Source organism: Cydia pomonella, chromosome 15, assembly GCF_033807575.1.
Source record: "Cydia pomonella isolate Wapato2018A chromosome 15, ilCydPomo1, whole genome shotgun sequence".
In the NCBI taxonomy this organism is placed as follows: domain Eukaryota; kingdom Metazoa; phylum Arthropoda; class Insecta; order Lepidoptera; family Tortricidae; genus Cydia; species Cydia pomonella.
The window spans coordinates 20,221,543-20,242,296 of record NC_084717.1 but is presented as its reverse complement, the minus strand read 5'-3'; the positions used below and the strand labels follow the sequence as shown (position 1 = coordinate 20,242,296).

The 20,754-nt window shown below is 37.9% G+C and overlaps 1 protein-coding gene across 1 annotated transcript; it reads left to right on the top strand.

Annotated features, from left to right (window-relative positions):
• The first annotated feature begins 7,159 nt into the window (after positions 1–7,159).
• Positions 7,160–16,777, top strand: LOC133525443 (uncharacterized). The gene is made up of 5 exons (XM_061861698.1): positions 7,160–7,437; positions 10,449–10,535; positions 13,670–13,849; positions 14,986–15,115; positions 15,459–16,777. Exons 1-5 carry the CDS (start codon positions 7,435–7,437, stop codon positions 15,527–15,529), a joined length of 471 nt encoding a protein of 156 aa, XP_061717682.1. The 5' UTR covers positions 7,160–7,434; the 3' UTR covers positions 15,530–16,777.
• The last annotated feature ends 3,977 nt before the right edge of the window (positions 16,778–20,754 follow it).

The window sequence follows — 20,754 nt, the reverse complement described above, 5'->3', positions numbered from 1 at the left end:
GCCGAACGTTAATTAGAATTTAAAATATTGAAAATTACAAGAAACCATTACAAATTGAACCGTAAACTGTAACCGTCCGTTACGGGTTTACGGTTCAATTTGTAATGGTTAATTATCAATATTTTCAATTCTAATTAACTTTCGGCCAACACTGCTAAATAGCATAAATTGTGACTAAATAAGCTATGTGTACGTATAATGTATTATGCCGACATTAAGACATTATAGATTTCTTTAGTAAATAGGTATTTGTTGTTTTCTTCTTCATATTGCGCAATCCACATTAAACACAAAACACGATTTATCATTCGATTCTTATCATTTACTGTTTATAATTATTATCAAGTTAACTTTTTATAAATAATACGTCGTAGATAATAAAATTGCAGGATTATTCAAATAAAAAAGGTTAGATATCTTTTCAACACACTTGCTCAAAACGACGTTTTTATTCCATCGATTTTTGGCTCCTAATCCTAGATATTATAAAACTTGCCGTAACTGATTGCTAATAATATACATGGAAACGGCGCCTTCTCAATTTGGTCGAGTAATATTTTTTTTTTAACTAACTGTTTATTAGGTTCAAATGTTAGTTCCATAGATATGTTAGTTCAAAGAGGTTTTATCACACCAAACAATTTTTCTACATATTAAATTATCTCGTAAATTATATTAATTAACTCCACAAACATTTCTCCACTCCAGCGATCTAGGACTGCGCCCTCTCTGCTGCCGTACCATTTATGACTGTCTGAAGTGCTGGTTACTTAGTTTTGTTTTAATATTTATTTTGATATTAAGTTGTGATACATATTGTTATATTTTTAAGTTAGTATTTACTTAGGCCCCTTTTAATTAGCGCGTATGCTTACTGCGTCCCAACCCGTCGTATCAGCCGTTCACCAATGCCCCATTTGTACGAAAAGTTTTGAAAGTTCCCGCGGTCTTAACATACACCATTCGAAAAAACACAGAAATGTTTTATCACAGAATACCACTCCTATTACTGGCCCAACCACCAACATCCCCACATCACCCCCGCACCCCTTTAATACCCCTTCACCTCCAAATAACTTGCACCTCGACCTAAGCTACCTTAAAATTCATTGCCCCATCGTAAAACGGATTCCTCGCGGCGCCAGGATCTCCGTCGCTACTCGCTTGTCCTTCCTAATTGACCAGTGTATAGAAATAAATAGTTTAGAGTCGTGGCGCAACCTCCTCACTTTCGCCTATCACACACTACACGCCCCTACTGACAGTACAGACGGCAAAATATCTCTCACTCAAAAAATTAAGAATAATTGCTCCACCCCTTCAATATTTGCCCCTGACATTACTTCAAGAATTAGCAATAGCACCGACAAACCGATATCATTTAATTTGACTAAAACCGTTGAAGGCAAAATTAGCGACGGAGACCTAAAAGGCGCTGCCCGTATTTTGTTCTGCAGCGACACTCTATCTCCTGACACTCCCGACACTCTCTCAGCCCTGCACTCCAAACATCCCCCCGCCCCCTCTATACCTTTTTTCTTAGACCCGCCAACTTCCACTCAGGACTGCCTCCATATTGAAAACAAGCACATTACCGATGCCATTGCTAGTTTCAAAACCGGCTCCGCGGCCGGTCTAGACGGCATTTCCCCTCAACACCTGAAAGATCTAACAGCACGTGGTGTCGGTGACGCAGGTACAAAATTGGTCACTTCTCTAAGTAACATAATAAATCTAATGCTAAGTGGCCGAATAAATCCTGACATAGTTCCCATCCTTTATGGAGCTAATTTAATCGCTCTTACTAAAAAAGATGGTGGCGTGAGACCGATTGCAGTCGGCACGACCTTAAGACGCCTGGCGTCTAAAATAGCAGTTCGGCATATCATTTCTAAATTACAGCGTAAATTCGAACCAATACAATTAGGGTTCGGGACAAGAGGGGGGTGCGAAGCAGCAGTTCATGCACTTCGCACCTTCCTCAGCAATGACGATTGCCAAGTTCTTATAAAAATCGATGTAAAAAACGCTTTCAATTCCGTAAACAGAGATACCCTGCTGGCTGAAATTCGAAATAATACCCCGGAGCTTTACAATTACCTACTACATTGCTACGCAGACCCCTCCAAATTAATGTACCGTCGCCACGAACTCTCGTCAGAAGTTGGTTGCCAGCAGGGTGATCCCCTCGGGCCGGCTATTTTCAGCCTAGCAATAAACCCTATCATACAAAATTTACGATCAAAATTTAACGTTTGGTATTTGGACGACGGCACCCTAGGAGGAAACATAGACACTGTACTTTCTGACCTTTCGACCCTCAAAACAAAATTTGAATCCATTGGCCTAGATCTAAATTATAACAAATGTGAACTTTATATTCACGATACATCCATTAACCACTTAGATATCACCAATAAATTTAATCTCTTAGCACCAAATATAAAACCTGTTACAAAAGAGACTCTTAGCCTCCTAGGGACACCAATTTTTGATGATTCTTTTCCTGACTTTATTAACAATATCATAGCTAATTTCGAAAATTGCGCCGATCGTCTACTAGAAATTAGCCCCCATTCGGCCTTTTTTATCCTTAAATTCTGTCTTTTCGTGCCAAAATTAACATACATGCTTCGGTGCAGCCCCTTCTGGAAACATCCAAATTTACTGACGCCTATCGACTCCTTAGTTCAAACCCACTTGGAAATTATATTAAATTTAAAGCTCACCGAACAATCTTGGCTCCAAGCATCCCTGCCCGTCCGATACGGCGGGCTCGGAGTGCGCAAAATTTCGAGTGTTTCGCTGCCCGCATTTCTATCGTCTGTCCACAGCTCTGCTGGCCTCGTAGGAAAAATCATAAGGGCTCCGCCCACAAACTACGAGATCTCAGGCTTGGATGACGCTAGAAATGCCTGGCTGTCTGCCTGCCCGGGGCAAAACATTCCACACAACCCATGTTCACAAAGGGGGTGGGACGATGTTGTAAACAAATTAACATATACCTCCCTCCTAAATAGCAGCGCAGGAGCTGAGCGAGCCCGGCTGTTGGCTGTCGGCTGCAGAGAGGCAGGCCACTGGCTGAATGCCTACCCATCGCCCAATATTGGTACCCACCTAGACTCCGAAACACTCCGATTGGCAATGGGGCTACGCTTAGGGGCCCCAATCTGCGCACCGCACAAATGCTCCTGTGGCTTTGAGGTGGACCAACTGGGACGCCACGGACTTGCTTGCCAACGTAGCGCGGGTCGCCTTTCGCGCCACGCTGCACTTAACGACATAATCCGTCGGTCACTTGCCACCGTCAACGTTCCGGCTATACTGGAGCCTGCCGGTATTGCCAGAGACGATGGCAAGAGACCAGACGGGATGTCTTTGATTCCGTGGAGGATGGGACGTGTGCTCGTGTGGGACGCAACTTGTGTTGACACGCTGGCACCTTCCCACCTCCACGGTACTACATACAAAGCCGGCGCGGCGGCGGAAGCGGCAGAGGCGCTCAAAAAGCGCAAATACGGGAGTCTCGACACCAACTACAACTTTGTTGCATTTGGAGTCGAGACTCTTGGTCCATGGGGCCCCGCAGCGCAGGGCTTATACCGGCAATTGGCGAAACGGCTGGTGGATGGGACCGGGGATAAGAGAGCTGGCAGCTTCCTCGCCCAACGCTTGAGCATAGCGATCCAGCGAGGAAATGCTACCAGCATCCTCGGTACCTTGCCACGGGGGCCCATTTTAGATTTAGATTTTTAGTTTTATATAGTAGTTTTAGTTTAGTTAATTGTATTACTTATATAATTTTTTTTATTAATTTGTCAATAATGCTTAGTAGTTGATTTTTATAATGTTTTCTATCAAATGCATATACTTATACAATTCTTCTATGCTTATTAATTAATAAACATAACATTTTATCGATTTGATCTCCATCCGTCGAATAGAAGTACGAATATATTGGCTTTTTTACATTTTTTTAATTGGCCGTTTGTCGATTTCGTCGCGCCTTTGCCTTGCGCGCGCATTGGAAACGTGAGTAAAAAAAAACGCGCCAGCCATTTTCCGTATTTGTCATAAAATTTGAACAGTTTTGCATGTTTTTAGTTTAGGTATACATATATTGACGAAGATGTCATTTTCAAGCATTGAAAATGAAGAACACATAAAATTGACGCTGCCAGTAATACTAATAGAGGCAAAAGCCGAGAACGATAGCCTTTTACCATCAAAATCGGATGAAAAATAATTGGCAGCATATGAAACTTTTATTCAATGGAAAATGAGCAAAAACGCCCAGTCTTTCTTGGAAAACGTGTTGGTAGCTTACTTCAATGAACTGGCGAATAAGTGCCTACAAGCCCAGCACGCTTGGTGCAATTATTCAATGTTTACTGTTTTGACAAAAAAAAAAATGTATAAGTTTTGTTTTTTCCCCGCAAGTGTGCTGAAAAACGTCGTATGAAACGCGTGTGCATTGGTCAATACCCACATCGGCTTTCTTATTGCGCGCTCGCTTACAGCTCGCGCGCACAATATCGCCTCGTATGTAATGACCAACTTAGCACACTTGTATCATAATGTACTATTACGTGCTATCTTTGCTAGCAGAATGAAAAATTCATAATGTATGTATAAGCTCTGTACGTTTTGTTGTTATTTATGTATATAGGATGTTTGACAGAGGGACAGACAGACGGACAGACGAACGGACAGCGGAGTCTTAGTAACCTATTACTACCGTTTTACCCTTTGATTACGGAACCTCAAAATTGTTTAGGAGCCATGTTGATAGAAGTTGTCGAAGTGGTATTTTTTTAGTAACTTGAGATAATTTATACGCTCGACTAAGCCACCAACGCTTCAAGAATTAGATCTTACTCATACTTCGCCAATCAGTTAGATTAACCTCTAGCTTGCGGCTGCAAACGGAATAATGGTCTCGTGAGTATCGATCTGTGACAGCGGCCGTGCGCAGAACACAGCTTCCCTGTTAAGGGGCCGCACCGCGACGAGAAACTTATTAAGAAAGAAAGAAAGAAAATACATTTATTTATGACAAAACAAACACGGATGACAAAAACATGTTGACAACACAATGTATAACATTTAGCGCAAAATGCCATAAAAGGTTCACAACTCAGCATGTAGCTGGCAAAGCCAGCGCTGTTCTTCCGTTGTGACCCAGGAGTACGCCGTTCTATAACGAGGCGGCTATGCTTTAATTAAGTATTCAGTAAGAAATAAATAAATAAATATTTGGGGACAATCATACACAAATCGACCTAGCCTAGTACTAGCTTTGCTTAGTTTGGCTAAGCAAAGCTAGTACTATGGGTACTAGGCGACTATATACATATGTATATAGATACATACATACTTATATACATAGAAAACACCCATGACTCAGGAACGAATACCATTCATCACACAAATAAATGCCCTTACCGGGATTCCGAAGCGGAACCATCGGCTTCATAAGCAGGGTCGCTACTCACTAGGCCAAAACGGTCGTCAAAATAGTAATAATTTATCGCAAAATGTGCCTACTTTGCTTCAAAATTTGGAAAAAAATATACAAACTAAGAACTCTAAGACAAATTTACCCCACTAAAAAGAAAAGAGAGATCTCTTGTACCGTAGTGCCTGCCCCTAGAATTGTAATATTGTAGTATGTTGATACACAGGGTGGAATTTTAACGTAATGACTTTATAGGTCATACTGAATTACTTTTACTATGGAACCAATGCCGAAATCGCGAAAAAAAATTGGCTGTTATACATTCCGGCTCCGGCTGATGGGATGCCGCTGATTTCTATGGGAAGGCAAATTTTTTTTTCAAGATAACGAAAGTTGTTCAGTATGACCTGTTAAATCACTACTCAGCGTGTGAACGGTGGTTATAATTTCACCCCTATTTAAGGTAGATCATCACTACAATTATATTGTAACACTTATATAGTTTGATATAGTTGTTTTTTTAACCGACTTCAAAAAAGGAGGAGGTTCTCAATTCGACTGTTTTTTTTGTATGTATATGTTACTCGATATCTCCGAGAATTGTGAACCGATTTTCAATTTTTTTTTATCGAACGGGTATAAGCCCGAGATAGTCCCGTTGGCACCAAGTCGGGGTCTAATGATGGGATCTTGGAGAAATCGAGGGAACTCTTCAAATGTAATTGGTACATGTATGGCGCTTTTGGTAATATTTGAAGTCGGTTTTATTTTTTGTTAATTATAAACAAAAACTGTTGGAGCACAATTGTCCAGGGCACATTTTATGGTATTCGTTATTTTTGTAAACAATTTATTATATAAAACAGTCAATATTAAAGTTATTTTGTAAGTACGCGTCAACGTTGAAAATTTATAAAGAGTCATCTGTAACTGAATAGTGAATGCAATTTAGGCAACGTTTCTCCAAAAATACAAGGCAAATAGCCTCATATTCTTAATATACTCCAAAAATACAAGGCAAATAGCCTCATAGTCATCAATTATTCTGAGAGTTTATATATCAGAAAGTAATCAACATAATAGCTCGATTGGATAATACCCGATGTTCAATATAATTGTCATTTTAGTACAAAACCAGCAGATTGGGTAGTAGCCAAAGCCCAAGTAATAAGAACTGTTACTGTAGTATCTGGCATATAAAAACATTTTATTTATTTGTTTGGAGGCTACATTTGAAATGTGGAATTTTATAGATTTGCGTGTTGTGTTTTTAAATTATTTAATTTGGTAAAATCTTATGTCTCTGTTTGACCCAATGGTTGACTGGTAGAGAATGCCTTTTGGCATTAAGTTCGCCATTTGTACATTTTTCTTTATGTGTGCAATAAAGTTTAAATAAATAAATAAATAAATAAATAGATAGTTATAGTTAGGTAGTTAATAAGTAACCTAGAATAATATATAGCATACTTCTATTCTGAAAATTATCCGGCGATAATGTTAATCTCGTACTTAAATGGGTACAGTCCAATGTCCGAACTTATTTTTGTGCGTAAAGAAAGACAGATAAAAAAATTATCTAGGTAAAGCTAAAATTGGTCCCAACGCAACTTAAAAATATGTATAAAATGCAGTATAACCCGCTATGAAAATTCTGAAGGGAATACACAAAAACTCATCATATTATCCGCGAAAAGTGTATGGAAACAAGTTGTGTGATAACCGGTGTAAAAAATTCCCATTAAACATAGCGTTTGGCGAAGCGAAAAAAAAAACAAACACAACATACTCCCTAAACCCATCTCCTTAATTTAACGACGCCCCCTTAACAGATTCAGCAACAGTCAACCTCGCAGCGCGGACCCTGACAGCCGAGATGCTGCCAAGCTGGTGACCACCGGAGTCTGTCAGTGGTCAGTCAGTAGTCAGTCAGTTTAGCATGGGGCAGTGACTTTTATACTTGGACTGGGAATACCATGGTATGAATGGTTTTAATGTTTGAATTTATTTTTGTGTGTGGATTGTGATTCTGCGATAAGTGAGTTTTTAGAACGAGTTTCTTTACAGTAAATGTGATCGTGTATAGTTGCGATCAGATATATCGGAGCAGCCAATGCGTTCACAAATATCTGAACGCTCCTCTATTGTCAAGGCGTTAGAGTGTGTTATGATGTTTTTGAGCACGTCGGCAGCTCCGATATATGTGATGGCGACTGCACATATTTAATTGTGTATTAGGCCAAGCCTGTCTGCTAATGATATTGTATTGTTTAACGATGCAATGTTTTTTTTTATGTATAATTATGTACCTATAAAATTGTATTTTTCAAATGTGTGTTAGGGTGGTCCGAAATAATAAAATTATGAACACAGATTCCTTTTCCACAAAGTCTTGTTTCATTCAAGATACGTATAAATTAATTATCAATATCAAAATTTCGAGCAATTAAACATCATTTAGAGGTCGCTATAAATGAAATAATTCTACCCTATGTATATGTATGAAAATAAATTAACCTATAAATCAATCTGCGCTGGAGATTTATTTGATTTTTTTAATACGATTTATCTATGAGTTACAAGAATATAAAAAATACAGTGGTCGAAATTTTCACTTTTGAGTGTGTTTGTATTTTCTTTGTATGTATGAGATTATTGCAAATCATAAAAATCATACCAACCACAAAATCATTAGTAAATAACTGAGTTCCAATTAGGCACATAATGCACAATTTATTCTACTTCCTTTTTTTTCTACATACAAATATGGACCACCCTAATTAGTGTGTGGAATTCAATTGGGTAACTGTTTGAAAGATCTAAAAGACCCTAAAATTCGCAAATGTTGGCCATTGGCCAAAACGAGGAACAAAAATTCATAACAATGAATTAAAATTTTAGAATAGAACTTAATTCGTAGGTGTACCAAGATATAAATTTCTTTTAAATTTAATTTAGGTACAGTTTTGGAACATTTTTCACGACGTAATAAAATTACAGATATAATTACTAAAATAGGCATTTTGATGGTCCTTCCGGTTTTTACTTCTAGATCGGCATTCAAGCGTTTCTTGGTCTCAATTTTACATTGTTTTAACATAACTGCACTGCGAGTAATATCAAAATGTATTTTAATGTTCAAAAGCAAATTCTTTAAAAATGTTACCAAGAAAGTGAGTTCAATTAACAACCCACTTACAGTAGACATTGTGTCACTTTGGCCACATACAATAAAACCCCGTTAAAAGTATCACGTTTAATGAGATTTGCCGCTTAATTCCATGTTAAGCTGGTTCTTGCAGCTTGTTTGCATATTTTTTGCTTTTAGTATTCTTTCCCGCTTAAAACGCGTTTTCAAAATCTTAAGCTGCACTACACCTTTTGTGGCTTTTCTAGTGTCCTAAACTAGATTGGTCTGTACGGAAACTTTCGATCCTGGACAGGAATGGAATCGATGGAATTGGCATCCAAACAAAGATGAGAACATTTATGACTTTGTTGCTAACTGTTGTTTCCGAAATCTGTAAATTTCTTTAATTAAAAAGTTAGGAAAAATCTTCTAAGCCCAGTTTTTGTATAGCAGCATGGGATCCGGTAGCCCTCAATGTCCCATTTATCCACCTGTATATAGACATAAACACCAAAGCAAAGATAAAGCCCATTACAGATGCGTGTATGTCGTTTATCGCCGCGAATAACATCCGAATATGTTCCCTCGAGAACATTTATGTCGGAATATGGCGTTGGTGGCAGTTTAGCCGAAACGATATACGTCTTAAATGCTGTCATCTTACTGATGTGTGTTTGAGGGCTTATTCCACATATTTCTGCATTTTTGTAGCCTCCTGAGACCCAGAAGCAGTTGTTTTGTTTTTGAATTTGGAATGCTTTAGTTGACGACCGGTTTGGCCTGCCTAAGAAGCTGATGGTCCCGGGTTCAAATCCTGGTAAGGGCATCTATTCGTGTGATGAGCATGGATATTTGTTCCTGAGTCATGGGTGTTTTTTAGTATTTAAGTATTTATAAATATTTATATAATTATTATATATATCGTTGTCTAAGTACCCTCAACACAAGCCTTATTGAGCTTACTGTGGGACTTAGTCAATTTGTGTAATAATGTCTTATAATATTATTTATTTATTTAGTTACTCTTTAAAAGTTGAGAATATATTGTGGTATTCCACTACAAAAAATTGTACGCGTGGTCTCAGGAGGATAGAAAACGGGCAATGTCATGTGATGTCACTGTAACCGTTCCATGATATAGTACATTGTGCAACGAGGGGGGTAAGTGACATTTTGGATACGAGGGTGGTAATTCCTGACAGCCACAGGCTGGAGGGCATTAAAGACCCGAGTTTGCAATATTCTTACCCCCGGAGTTACACACAATGTTTTTCATCACACTTGCGAAGAAAACACTAAATTTTAAACGAAATAATTCTTAAATACGGTGACATATCAAACATTCGTCCGCCATTTTGGAATTTCTTAGCAGGGGAGTCATCGAAGGCACAGACCTATTCAGCATTCAGCCACGATTGAAAATTATGTAAAAATATTTTAAACGGCTGTTAAATTAATCAAATTAAATAATTTTAAACATAAACAAAAATATTAAATTATAACCGTCAGTATTTTAAAAGTAAAACTCATTTATGCTACTCGGTTTGTATGAATAAGTGACATATTTTTTTCACAATCCATAACTCCCGCGGGAACAAAATAGGCCTTTGTCCTTCAGCACACCTGCATAAAATAAGATCTTTTTTGAGCAAGTGAGCAAAGCGCCGATTATTCGTCATAATATGCGAACGTTTTGAGACACGTTACCTAATTATGAAAACTGTTCGCCAACAAAGCGCAATGTTTCCTAAGTTTTACCTTTTATTGCTCAGAACTAACAACTAACAAGTCCTCCAGTGTTTCTCTTCCCCATCTAACATGACTACTTTACCATATATTTAACTCTGGGCCTTGGCGCAGGCAAGGATGGAGCTGCCGGTGCTAGACAAGTTCTGCTTCATCTTCCACCTCAGGACAGGATGCATCACTATGGGCATCATGAACTCTGTAAGTATGATTCACGCAGATTCCATTAAAACACAAGGATCCACCACCTTCCCTTACAAAAGACCTAGATCTCGTACCGTTTACTTACATTGAATGAGAAAGTCTGTACGAGTATATTAGAATGCTTCTCCATCGCGCACTAATGACGATTATAATGAGATTGGTGCTAGCTACAAGAGTTAAGCTAAGCGTATGCATAGGCGATGCAGTTTCACGCAGCGGAGGGCACAACAGGTTTTGTAAAGTGTTGAACTTCCTTTAACTACGACGTTCCATACTTTAGAAAATCGGCTGTGCCTTGCGCTGCGTGGAACTGCCTCGCCTTTTTTTTTATGGTAGAGGAGGCAAACGAGCAGACGGATCACCTGACCTGATGGTAAGCGATTACCGCCGCCCATGGACACCTGCAACACCAGAGGGGTTGTAAGTGCGTTGCCGGCCTTTGAGATGGGAGTACGCTCTTTTCTTGAAGGTTTGAAGGTCGTATCGGTCCGGAAATACCGCAGGCGACAGTTCATTCCACAGTTTAGCTGTGCGAGGCAGAAAGTTCCTGGAAAAACGCACAGTTGAGGACTGCCAACCATCTAAGTGGTGAGGATGGAAATGTTGTCGCGTAGGGCGATGGCGAAAAGAAGCGGCAGGGATTAATCCGAACAATTCCTCGGAGCACTCCCCGTTGTACATGCGATAGAAAATGCAGAGCGAGGCCACATCTCTACGCAGCGCCAAGGAGTCAAGCAGTCCGAAATACACTGGCAGTCGACAATTCGAGTCGCTCTTCGTTGGATGCGGTCCAGAGGGAGAAGCTGGTACTGGGGTGCCCCTGCCCATAGATGAGAACAGTATTCCATGTGTGGGCGCACCTGCGCCTTATAAAGCTGTAGGCGTTGGGCCGGTGTGAAATACTGTCTCGATCTGTTGAGCACACCGAGCTTTTTTGAGGCTAATTTAGCCTTACCCTCTAGATGGCCGCGGAACTGGACTTCACTCGAGATGTCGACGCCAAGGATTCCGATACCGGGTGTGGCAGTCAGGGGAGTGCTCTCAAAACGAGGTGATACGACAAACTCTAACTTTTTTGCGGTAAACGCGCTAACTTATGTCTTGGTAGGGTTGAAACGGACTAAGTTAAGTCGACCCCATTCAGAGACTTCGTTTAGGGAAGTCTCAATTTCAGACACAAGTTTGTTCCGGCTCTCTATGACGTTTTCCCGAGAGATATTGGTGCGGCCGGTGTAAGACGCATCACCCGTACTATCATCAGCATAACAATGAATGCCGCTGATTTGCAGCATGTCATTGATATGAAGAAGGAATAGTGTGGGTGATAGCACACAGCCTTGGGGGACACCAGCATTCACAGACATGGAGTCTGAGCATTTACCGTCAACTACGACCTTTATGCTTCTGTCTGCTAGAAAGCTCCTGACCCATACACATAATCTCTCGGGAAGCCCATAAGATGGTAGCTTCGAAAGAAGTGCTTTATGCCAAACTCGATCGAAGGCCTTCGCTATATCCAAACTAACAGCCAATGCTTCACCCTTTGTCTCGATCGCCTGTGCCCAACGATGTATCAGGTAAACTAGAAGATCACCAGCCGAGCGACCTCTACGGAATCCGTATTGTCGGTCACTAAGCAACTGGTGGTCCTCCAGGTACCGAAGGAGCTGGCAGTTGATAATGGACTCCATTATCTTCGAGAAAAGGGAGGTTATAGCTATTGGCCTGTAGTTGGATGGATTTGAGCGGTCGCCTTTTTTAGGGATCGGGTGTACCAAAGCTGACTTCCACGAGGTTGGGACTACGCCAGAAGAGTAAGAGAGCCGAAAAAGACGCGTTAAGACCGGTGCCAACTCAGGAGCACATATCTTCAGCACAATCGGAGGGATTCCGTCGGTCCCACTCGACTTATGAGTGTCGAGGGAAAGAAGTGCTTTACGCACTGAACTTTGGTTGAACCGGACATCCGGCATACAGCTTTCGCACCGCGGTATGGTCGGCGGCGCGTATCCCCCGTCATCCAAAGTCGAGTTGGACGCAAAGAGTTTACCTAAAAGATCGGCTTTGTCTTTTGCGTCGTGGGCCAAGGAATCATCTCCTATGTGCAGAGGCGGAAAAGATGGCGTGCAGAAATTCCCCTGGATAGCTTTGGCAAGAGACCAGAATGCACGAGTTCCCGAAGGAAGGCGCTCTAGTTTCTCGCCAATTTTACCAATATGCAGCGACTTTGCTCTGGCAATAACTCTTTTGAAGGACCTGGAGGCATAGTTAAACTCCTTTTTTAATGCGCTAGTCTTTACATCCCGTACTGCCGCTGCATCTACCCAGGCTTGGTAACACTCTTGTCTGCGTCTAAGCATACGCTTAGCCTGACTATTAAGTATTTTATAACCTGGAACAGGACATAAGATATTTTATGTTTCATCAGATATACATCCCCTATGGGGATCTAATGGGGAATGAGAGGAGATCTAGCTTTCGTCGCCGGCGCACGCTCGCTTGCCTTCGGGCAGCGACGTTTGTTGTGCCCGGCGAGGATTTATCCTAATGTATTTCATTAATTATAATTCGTACTCGTTTAGTGCTGATGGAATTATTTTAGTGCTTTATTCCCTATTGAGGAGCCTAGTTACGACTGGAACCGTAGCCGACCAGTCTGACCAGTTCCAGCAGTTCCAGAGCGGCCCTAGCTGACGTCCCTCAGCTCGTTCGTCTCCTGCAGCGGCTCCGGCAGCTTCAGGAGAATACTTGCGTGGTGGAACTGACCTCGGAGCAAAATCAGTACCGGCCTAAAACGTACCCTACCCTACGACTCTAAATCGTGTGCTTGCGGCGGAATCTCGGTAGAATAAATTCAGTTCTTTATATAACTCACTGTTTTATTTGTTCTCACCGCCGACCGCAGCACTGGCAACATATGTTTCAATCTTTTTTTTTGCAATATTCTGTATGTAAATTAATTTTTAAATAAATGATTTAGATTATAATTAATTTGCTTACAGGGAGAGAGCTTGACTTTAATTACTCAAGAACAAAACACGTTCCAACTGTCCGGACCCGAGCCGAGGCTTCCTTTTTTTGAGTTCCATTGTATTCTTTAGGTTTTAACCTTACTGTAAACCACCTTCCAGATCATAACCTTCGTGCTAGCCGTGATCCTGATCACCTTCGCGGTAGACATCAAGGCAGCATCAGAGTCCAAGTCAGAAGACGCTGTATCTTCCGTGGTGTACACCATAGTGGTGCTCATGGTCGTATTGTTGCTGATCAAGTTTGTGCTGGATATGGTGTTCGTGTATGCTGTTTATAAGGTACGGAAAACACTTCGATTCACAATGTCACCAGTAGCTGTTCTATCCAGTGGATTTCCCCATAAAGCATGATTCTCATCCCAATGCCCATTTCACGAGTTATTCAGTGTGTATTTTTGACATAGGATTAAGGGAATGTACACTAACACTATGGAAATGGTCTGAAATAAATTTATTGAATTGAATTGAATATAACCGCAAACTTAAACTAGACGTAGGTTTTAGTGCTATAAAGCAATTCTGAAAGATTTTTTAATTTAGTCATAACTATTGAGCATAATGATTTAAAAAAAAATCGAGCGGCTATTTATTTCATACATCATGATCACTTGTGACAGTTGTGACGTCACGTCATTACATGCGACGTTTTGAGTTAAAACAAAGTTAAAACAACATCATACATTGCTTGCTGAATTGTTTTATATGGAAAAATAAAAGTCGTCAATTTTTTATAAAACCCATTAATAACTAATTACCGCTTGATTATGCGTTCGTATCAAAAATACACGCTGTATATTTTTTGTGATAACAATATTCGGCAGAAAATAAATTCACGCTCTCATAGAAAAATAGACCAAATTACTAATTTTGAAACACTCAAAAAACCTATTAAAAATACTTCAGCTCGCCGACTGAGTAAAGCTCCTATATTTGATTCGCCGCCACTAATCTACCTACTTATATAGCAGTCCCTAGATACAGTGGACTTAATTAAGGAAAACGGGTAAAGGTTGACGAAAGATAGGGGTGATCTCATTTAAGGGTCATTTTATGGGGCACGTTAATTTCATCCTCGCTCGACGACGCAACCAAAGTTACGGGCGACACTTTAGCTTTTATGCCATCGACATAATTATCTAAGGATTTACGGGCAATAAGAATGGGGCCAGTACAGCGGTGTCACGCACACGAATTCGAGCCAATCGTGCGGTCTAACACCACGACGCGATTGGTTGATGAGTTCGCATCACGCGCGCGATTGGTCGGAACTAGTTGCGTTAGACTGCACGATTGGCTCGAATTCGTGAACCGCTGAACTAGCACCATTCTTAGTGCCCGTAAGGCCCGTCCTTAGATATATGTATATGTTTTAATACATATAAATTAATTGGTGACCTAGTATCTTTTGGTTACAGGAAAAGAGCAGTTTAATGAAGAAGTACTGCATCTTCTGGGTGGTGTTCCTGGTGCTGTTCATCATCGGCTTCCTCAAGAGCTTGTTCCACATGGGCGCGGGGCACGTCATCGCACAGATCCTTTTCTTAGGTGATATATATTAGTAATATATATTACAGGGTAATTTATTTATTTTTTAGGGGTCATTTCTACTTTTTAATGCACATATATGAAACACACACACACACACATATGAAATAGAACAAATAAGAAAAAAACATCATACTTAATAAATAAGCAAAATCTTAATTAACAGCCTATTTTAAAGAAAAAATGCCACACATCTACATAGACATTTGCCGCAAATACGGAGTGTTTAACAGCGAATAGTTTTTTTTTAATAATTTTTTAATAAATAATATTTCTTATTAATAAAGAAAAATAATAAAAAAATATACTTATTCTGAGTTAACGATGCGGTTTTTTTTTTCAGCCGAAAATTTCTACTACATCGTTGTGATTCGAAGCTACCTGATTTCGATCCACGAAGACGGAATGTTGTAAGTATAACCATCTCGTTCACACCCTTCAAAGAACGAGGGAGCGAGATGGCACGACCATGGACCAGGAGCTTGTTGAAACGGCGAGTGAAATACCTACCTATACAAGCCTTTTCATTTGTCATGTGTTAGCTCTGTCTCTGTCGGACCATAGTAAATAGAATGAGATAGATGTTTTTATCGCATGACAAGTGAAGATTTTTAGTATGAGAGACTAGTATGTAATAAAGACAAACAAGTATATAGAGGTATGGACGAATAAAGCAAGAAGACTGACAACGTATATAGATACAATATCGCGTTCCTTGAATATTTAGCTTATTGCCAGATGGCATCACTAGCGTCCAATAGTGGCAATTTTCATAAGAAAGGAATTTAAATTGTTCTTAGAGTATTAATGGCAGTGCCATCTCTCTTAGCTAGCCTGATCACCTGAGTTTGATTCAGTTAGGAGGTCGAACCATACTTTTCTACCTCAGGGATGGCCAGGGGGCGCCAGAAGCTTTCGGAAATTGTCATATACTTGGTAATTTCGACCCATGCCACGGAGCCCGGGTAGCCGAGTGGTTCAGGCTTTTTTTTTTATATACTACGTCGGTGGCAAACAAACAAGCCTGCCTCGTGGTAAGCAGTCTCTGTAGCCTATGCAACGACGTGCAACTACAGAGGAGTTACATGCGCGTTGCTGACCCTAACACTCCGCACCCTCGTCTGTCGCGTAAACGGACGCCTGGTTCGTTTCCAGCCCTGGGTACTGGAGGCCTTGGTAATTTTTTTCCTTTGTATATGTCATTTATTTCGTTTATACCAAATTTATTTAGAAATGTAACATCTAAGTTATACAAAATAAGGTGATTCTTCAATTCTATTTCAAATTGAGTCCAAAAGCAACTTGGACGAACTATCATAGGCATCATCATTCAACGCTTGAAGTTTAACACAGCAGGTCTCATAGCAATCAATATTTTTCGGCTCTAAGACCTCTGCTTTTGCATTAAAAAACATTTTGTTCCCTCTTGCATCCAATAGATGGTGCTGAATATTGAGAGATTGCGAATTTGTATAATACCGGTCTTCCTGTTTTATTGGTCTATCTATGGTAATCCTTGAATTTGGCAATCTTTTGGTATGGAACTCTTACAATTATGAGAAATAAAATAATCGTCACCCTAGTTCACCATCGTAGTAATTACGCGGAGAATTTGGTCGTAATATAGACCTTTTGTTTGCGCATTATGGTACTAATTGCAAAAAATTCGTGGTCTTTATTATATACTTGTCACTTATTATTGGTATGATGTGTCATCGAGACTAGATTTGTATCAGTTTTTTTATAAATCATTATTATTATCATTTATTGAATGCCAACCATGGTATTATACAAGGTGTTCACATATAATAATAACATAAAAATACAAATATCGTATTTGTATTTTTTATTAGTTTACAACCTCTGAAACAACATTGTATTTATATTATATTTATTTATAGTGGGCTTACTAATTTTATAACGTGTTTTACTCAATTATAATATCTATATTATACACTTTGGATCATTATTTTAAAACTATTGCAGATTTTTCTACAGTTATATTCTAGAAAATGAAGGAGTCCGATACATTTTTTTTGAAAACATAAATATATAAAAAATATATAAAATGTACGTAGTTTTGTAACTAGTTGATTGTAAACATTGGTGTTGATACATATAAATATCATAGATGTTATTATTATTAAATAACTGATGTCTTATAGGAAGTGTTAATATAATGTAGATACGATTATTATATTACTTTATTAATAGGTATAGATTGGCCTTTTTAGGGTTTTATGGTACCTAGATATTTTGTTAGAAATATTCAATATTAATTTAGATTTTTTTTAACAGCGTCAGCTCCTGGTAAAACAAAATCATCAAAAGAGTAGGTAAACAAATATATGGACACAGTAGTGTGTCCGCCAAGTTAAACAAATTATTTCTATATTATTTTATTATCCGGTCTTAAAAGCTAGTTTTTACGTGTTTTTGTGAGTAAAATATTTTGTAAAACTATTGTTGCTAAAATCGTTACATAATCAAACTGTCAAACAAGTGTTATTATACCTAAGATAGCACGCAAAGGGCAAAACTCTGAAGACCTACAGCGAAAAACGAAATTTCGTTACCTGTCTCTCTATCGCTTTTGCATATTCGAGCAATATGAAATGAAATGAATGAAAATGAAAGGAAATGAAATTAAAATAAATTATTTGGAACAACACACCACAATCTTAAAATTAACATTTGACATTAGTAATTTGCTATCCCAAAGAGGATACCACTCAGCACGTGTGCAACGACGCTGATTTTCAGTGGACCCTTAAACTTAACTCTTAAAATATAAATTAAATACATTACAACGTAAGAATACTAAAAACAATGCGGTGCCGGTAGTCTTATAAATAATAACCATATGTATAATAAAGTGGCAGATAAAGAAATTTCATTCGTTTTTCGCGGACCGCTTTTTTAAAAATAATGTTTTGAACTTTAGGCTGAATATTTCTTATATGATTTCTTATTTCATCATAACTTTCATTATAGCAAGCAAGAACCAGGAGCTGCAATCAAACGAGTGTTCATTTCAAAATTGTGTTTATTAGTTTTCTACTGACATCAAATTGAATATATCAAAAAAACTGGTTGTGAAACTCGAAGCTTAACCATATCAGTTGAATCGAAACTAATACAATAAATGTATTGAATTTATTCTATAGTAAAACAGTTGTAATATAACGAAGTTAATTTTAATTATAAGTATTGTCTTCCATTTATTAGATGTAAGGATATTTTTTTGATGTAGGCACAGAAACCGATATATTTATTATTTTACTTTCAACTCCTTGATTAATTTTACACTTAAAGCTTGTCATATATTCTGCAACAATTCTTTTAATACCTATTTAATAAAATTATTATTCTAATTTGTGCCACTTGAGAATCTTACAACTGCTTGAAAGCAGTTATTAATAAATTAGAATGTAATATCGATTACACTATAAATTAGCTGCATTTGTATGACGATTTTTCACTAAATCCACCCTTAATGTGTACATTTGGATAGGAACGTACATATACAATACTTTGAGTACTCACCCATTTCATTCCCCATGAGTCTATCTCTAGCAACCGTTGTCACAAAAACTTTTTACGAGTATTTTATACCTATTTCACTCATCTGTTTTGTGTGATTAGCTAGTCAGACATCATCCCAAACATATTTATGACGAGTATAAATAGTATTAACTATTTTGTTTGATACCACACGGTTGGCTGGCCACCTTCATGCTGAGCCCTATTCGCCTCTCGTTAATGTGTATGTCCTAATATACTATGTAAGGTCACGGACTTTAATTGTTGAGCCATTTAGAGCTTAGAGCTCATTTTATACTGGACGTTCTGAGCTATTAAAGTAACAAAATTAGTTTGACATCTATCAATTAATGTCCGTGAGTGTACATCCCGTACACACGAAAGAGACTTGTTTTTCAGTCAAAAAATTAACTTCAATTTTTTTTATAAAATCCTTGTGTACCTTATGTACCAATATGTAACTAAAAGTGAAGAGGCACGGCAGTGTCAGCCAAGTTCGATAAAACTCATTTGTCCTATTTTGAGTTATATTGTTTAAGACCAGTTTAGGTACCAAATAAAAGAAGACAATAATACGTCCTTCGCTTTAATTAGTTTAGATTAATGTCCATGTTATTATATTGGAGAAGAAAATAGACTGTCTTTTTATTTCTGATCTAAAACAAAACTGATAACTTAATAAATATATTTTTTAACTATTTCAGCAATTTTGGTATTCTGTACCCCTAGTGTAAATTTAATCGACATCATAACGTGACGAACGCGTTTGCGCTAAGTCTCATTTTGTATAGGATTTTGAGTTTCCAAAACGTCCCGCTTGGCGCGCTCTTTCTAAATCCAATACAAAATGAGACTAAACGCAAACGCGTACGTCACGTTTCGAAATCGAATTTATTTACACTAGGGGTACTGAAATGCATCTGAAATATTTGTGACCACTAGGAATTCACGTTATTTCTACCACTTATTTTTTATCTTATATCGTTAAAAACCATTAAATAAACAGTCCAATTTCTTCTCAGGAAATATATAAAAAACTTTCATATCTTTAGGCTACTTCGTTAGAATCCTAGAAGTATAATCTATCTACATATTAAACATATCGTATGTATTTACTACAGACGCACATATAGATACTTACTATTCTCTGAACCCTTCTTATTGATCTATGTACCTATTTACCTATATTATACCTAGAAATTTACGAGATACTTGAACTCATATATCTAGGCATATAGAAATGTTTTATATGTGTTAAAGAATTAGAGGCGTATTCACACAAATTTCTTTCAATTCTTTAGTAAAGTGACTTTTTGATAAAATAAATATTTTCAAAACTGTTTATGAGATGTTAACAACTAAAGTTTTTTCTACATTGAAATGATTTTATATTTTTTGAAATACAAATAAATTACAAGGAACGTAACATATGTTGGTATACATAAAAAGTATCAGGTACGTCCTTATTTTTTTACGAAATTGATATAATCCATTTATTTTTTCCAGAAATATAATGTTTGCTCCTTAAATAGATAATCATTTTCCATATTAAATTTCTTATTAGTAGGTACATTTAAAACCTATTATTAACAATATTTTATTCAAACCGAGTTACAAAGGGTAAAGAAATTTGTAATATTTATACCTGCATTACTGTCTATATAATATATACTCTATATTCTTGTTGCGACCAATATATTTGTCTACTAAACTATTCCTATTCTATATCTGTCTATGTGTGAGTACTCCTTTACATAAATGTGCCACTATCGATCAATTATGAACGCTTTAAATGTTGTACAATTATTATGACGTGGAATTTATTTTATAGGATTTTTGATGTTTGTGAACGTTGTACAATGCTTTGTTAATTAATTGGGTATTAAATAAAAACGTTTAAATAAATATTTGCGTGTTTAATTTTATCAAACATGCTATTTGTTCGTTATGATAATATGATATTATAATGCTCTGTTAAATAATTAAATTACTAAGAATATAATCCACAAAGAGACCCGGAAGTTCTATCGTCCAAGTGTTCCAACTTTTTTTTTTTGCGGATAGATAATTGTTCCTATAATTTTAAGTTTGGGACG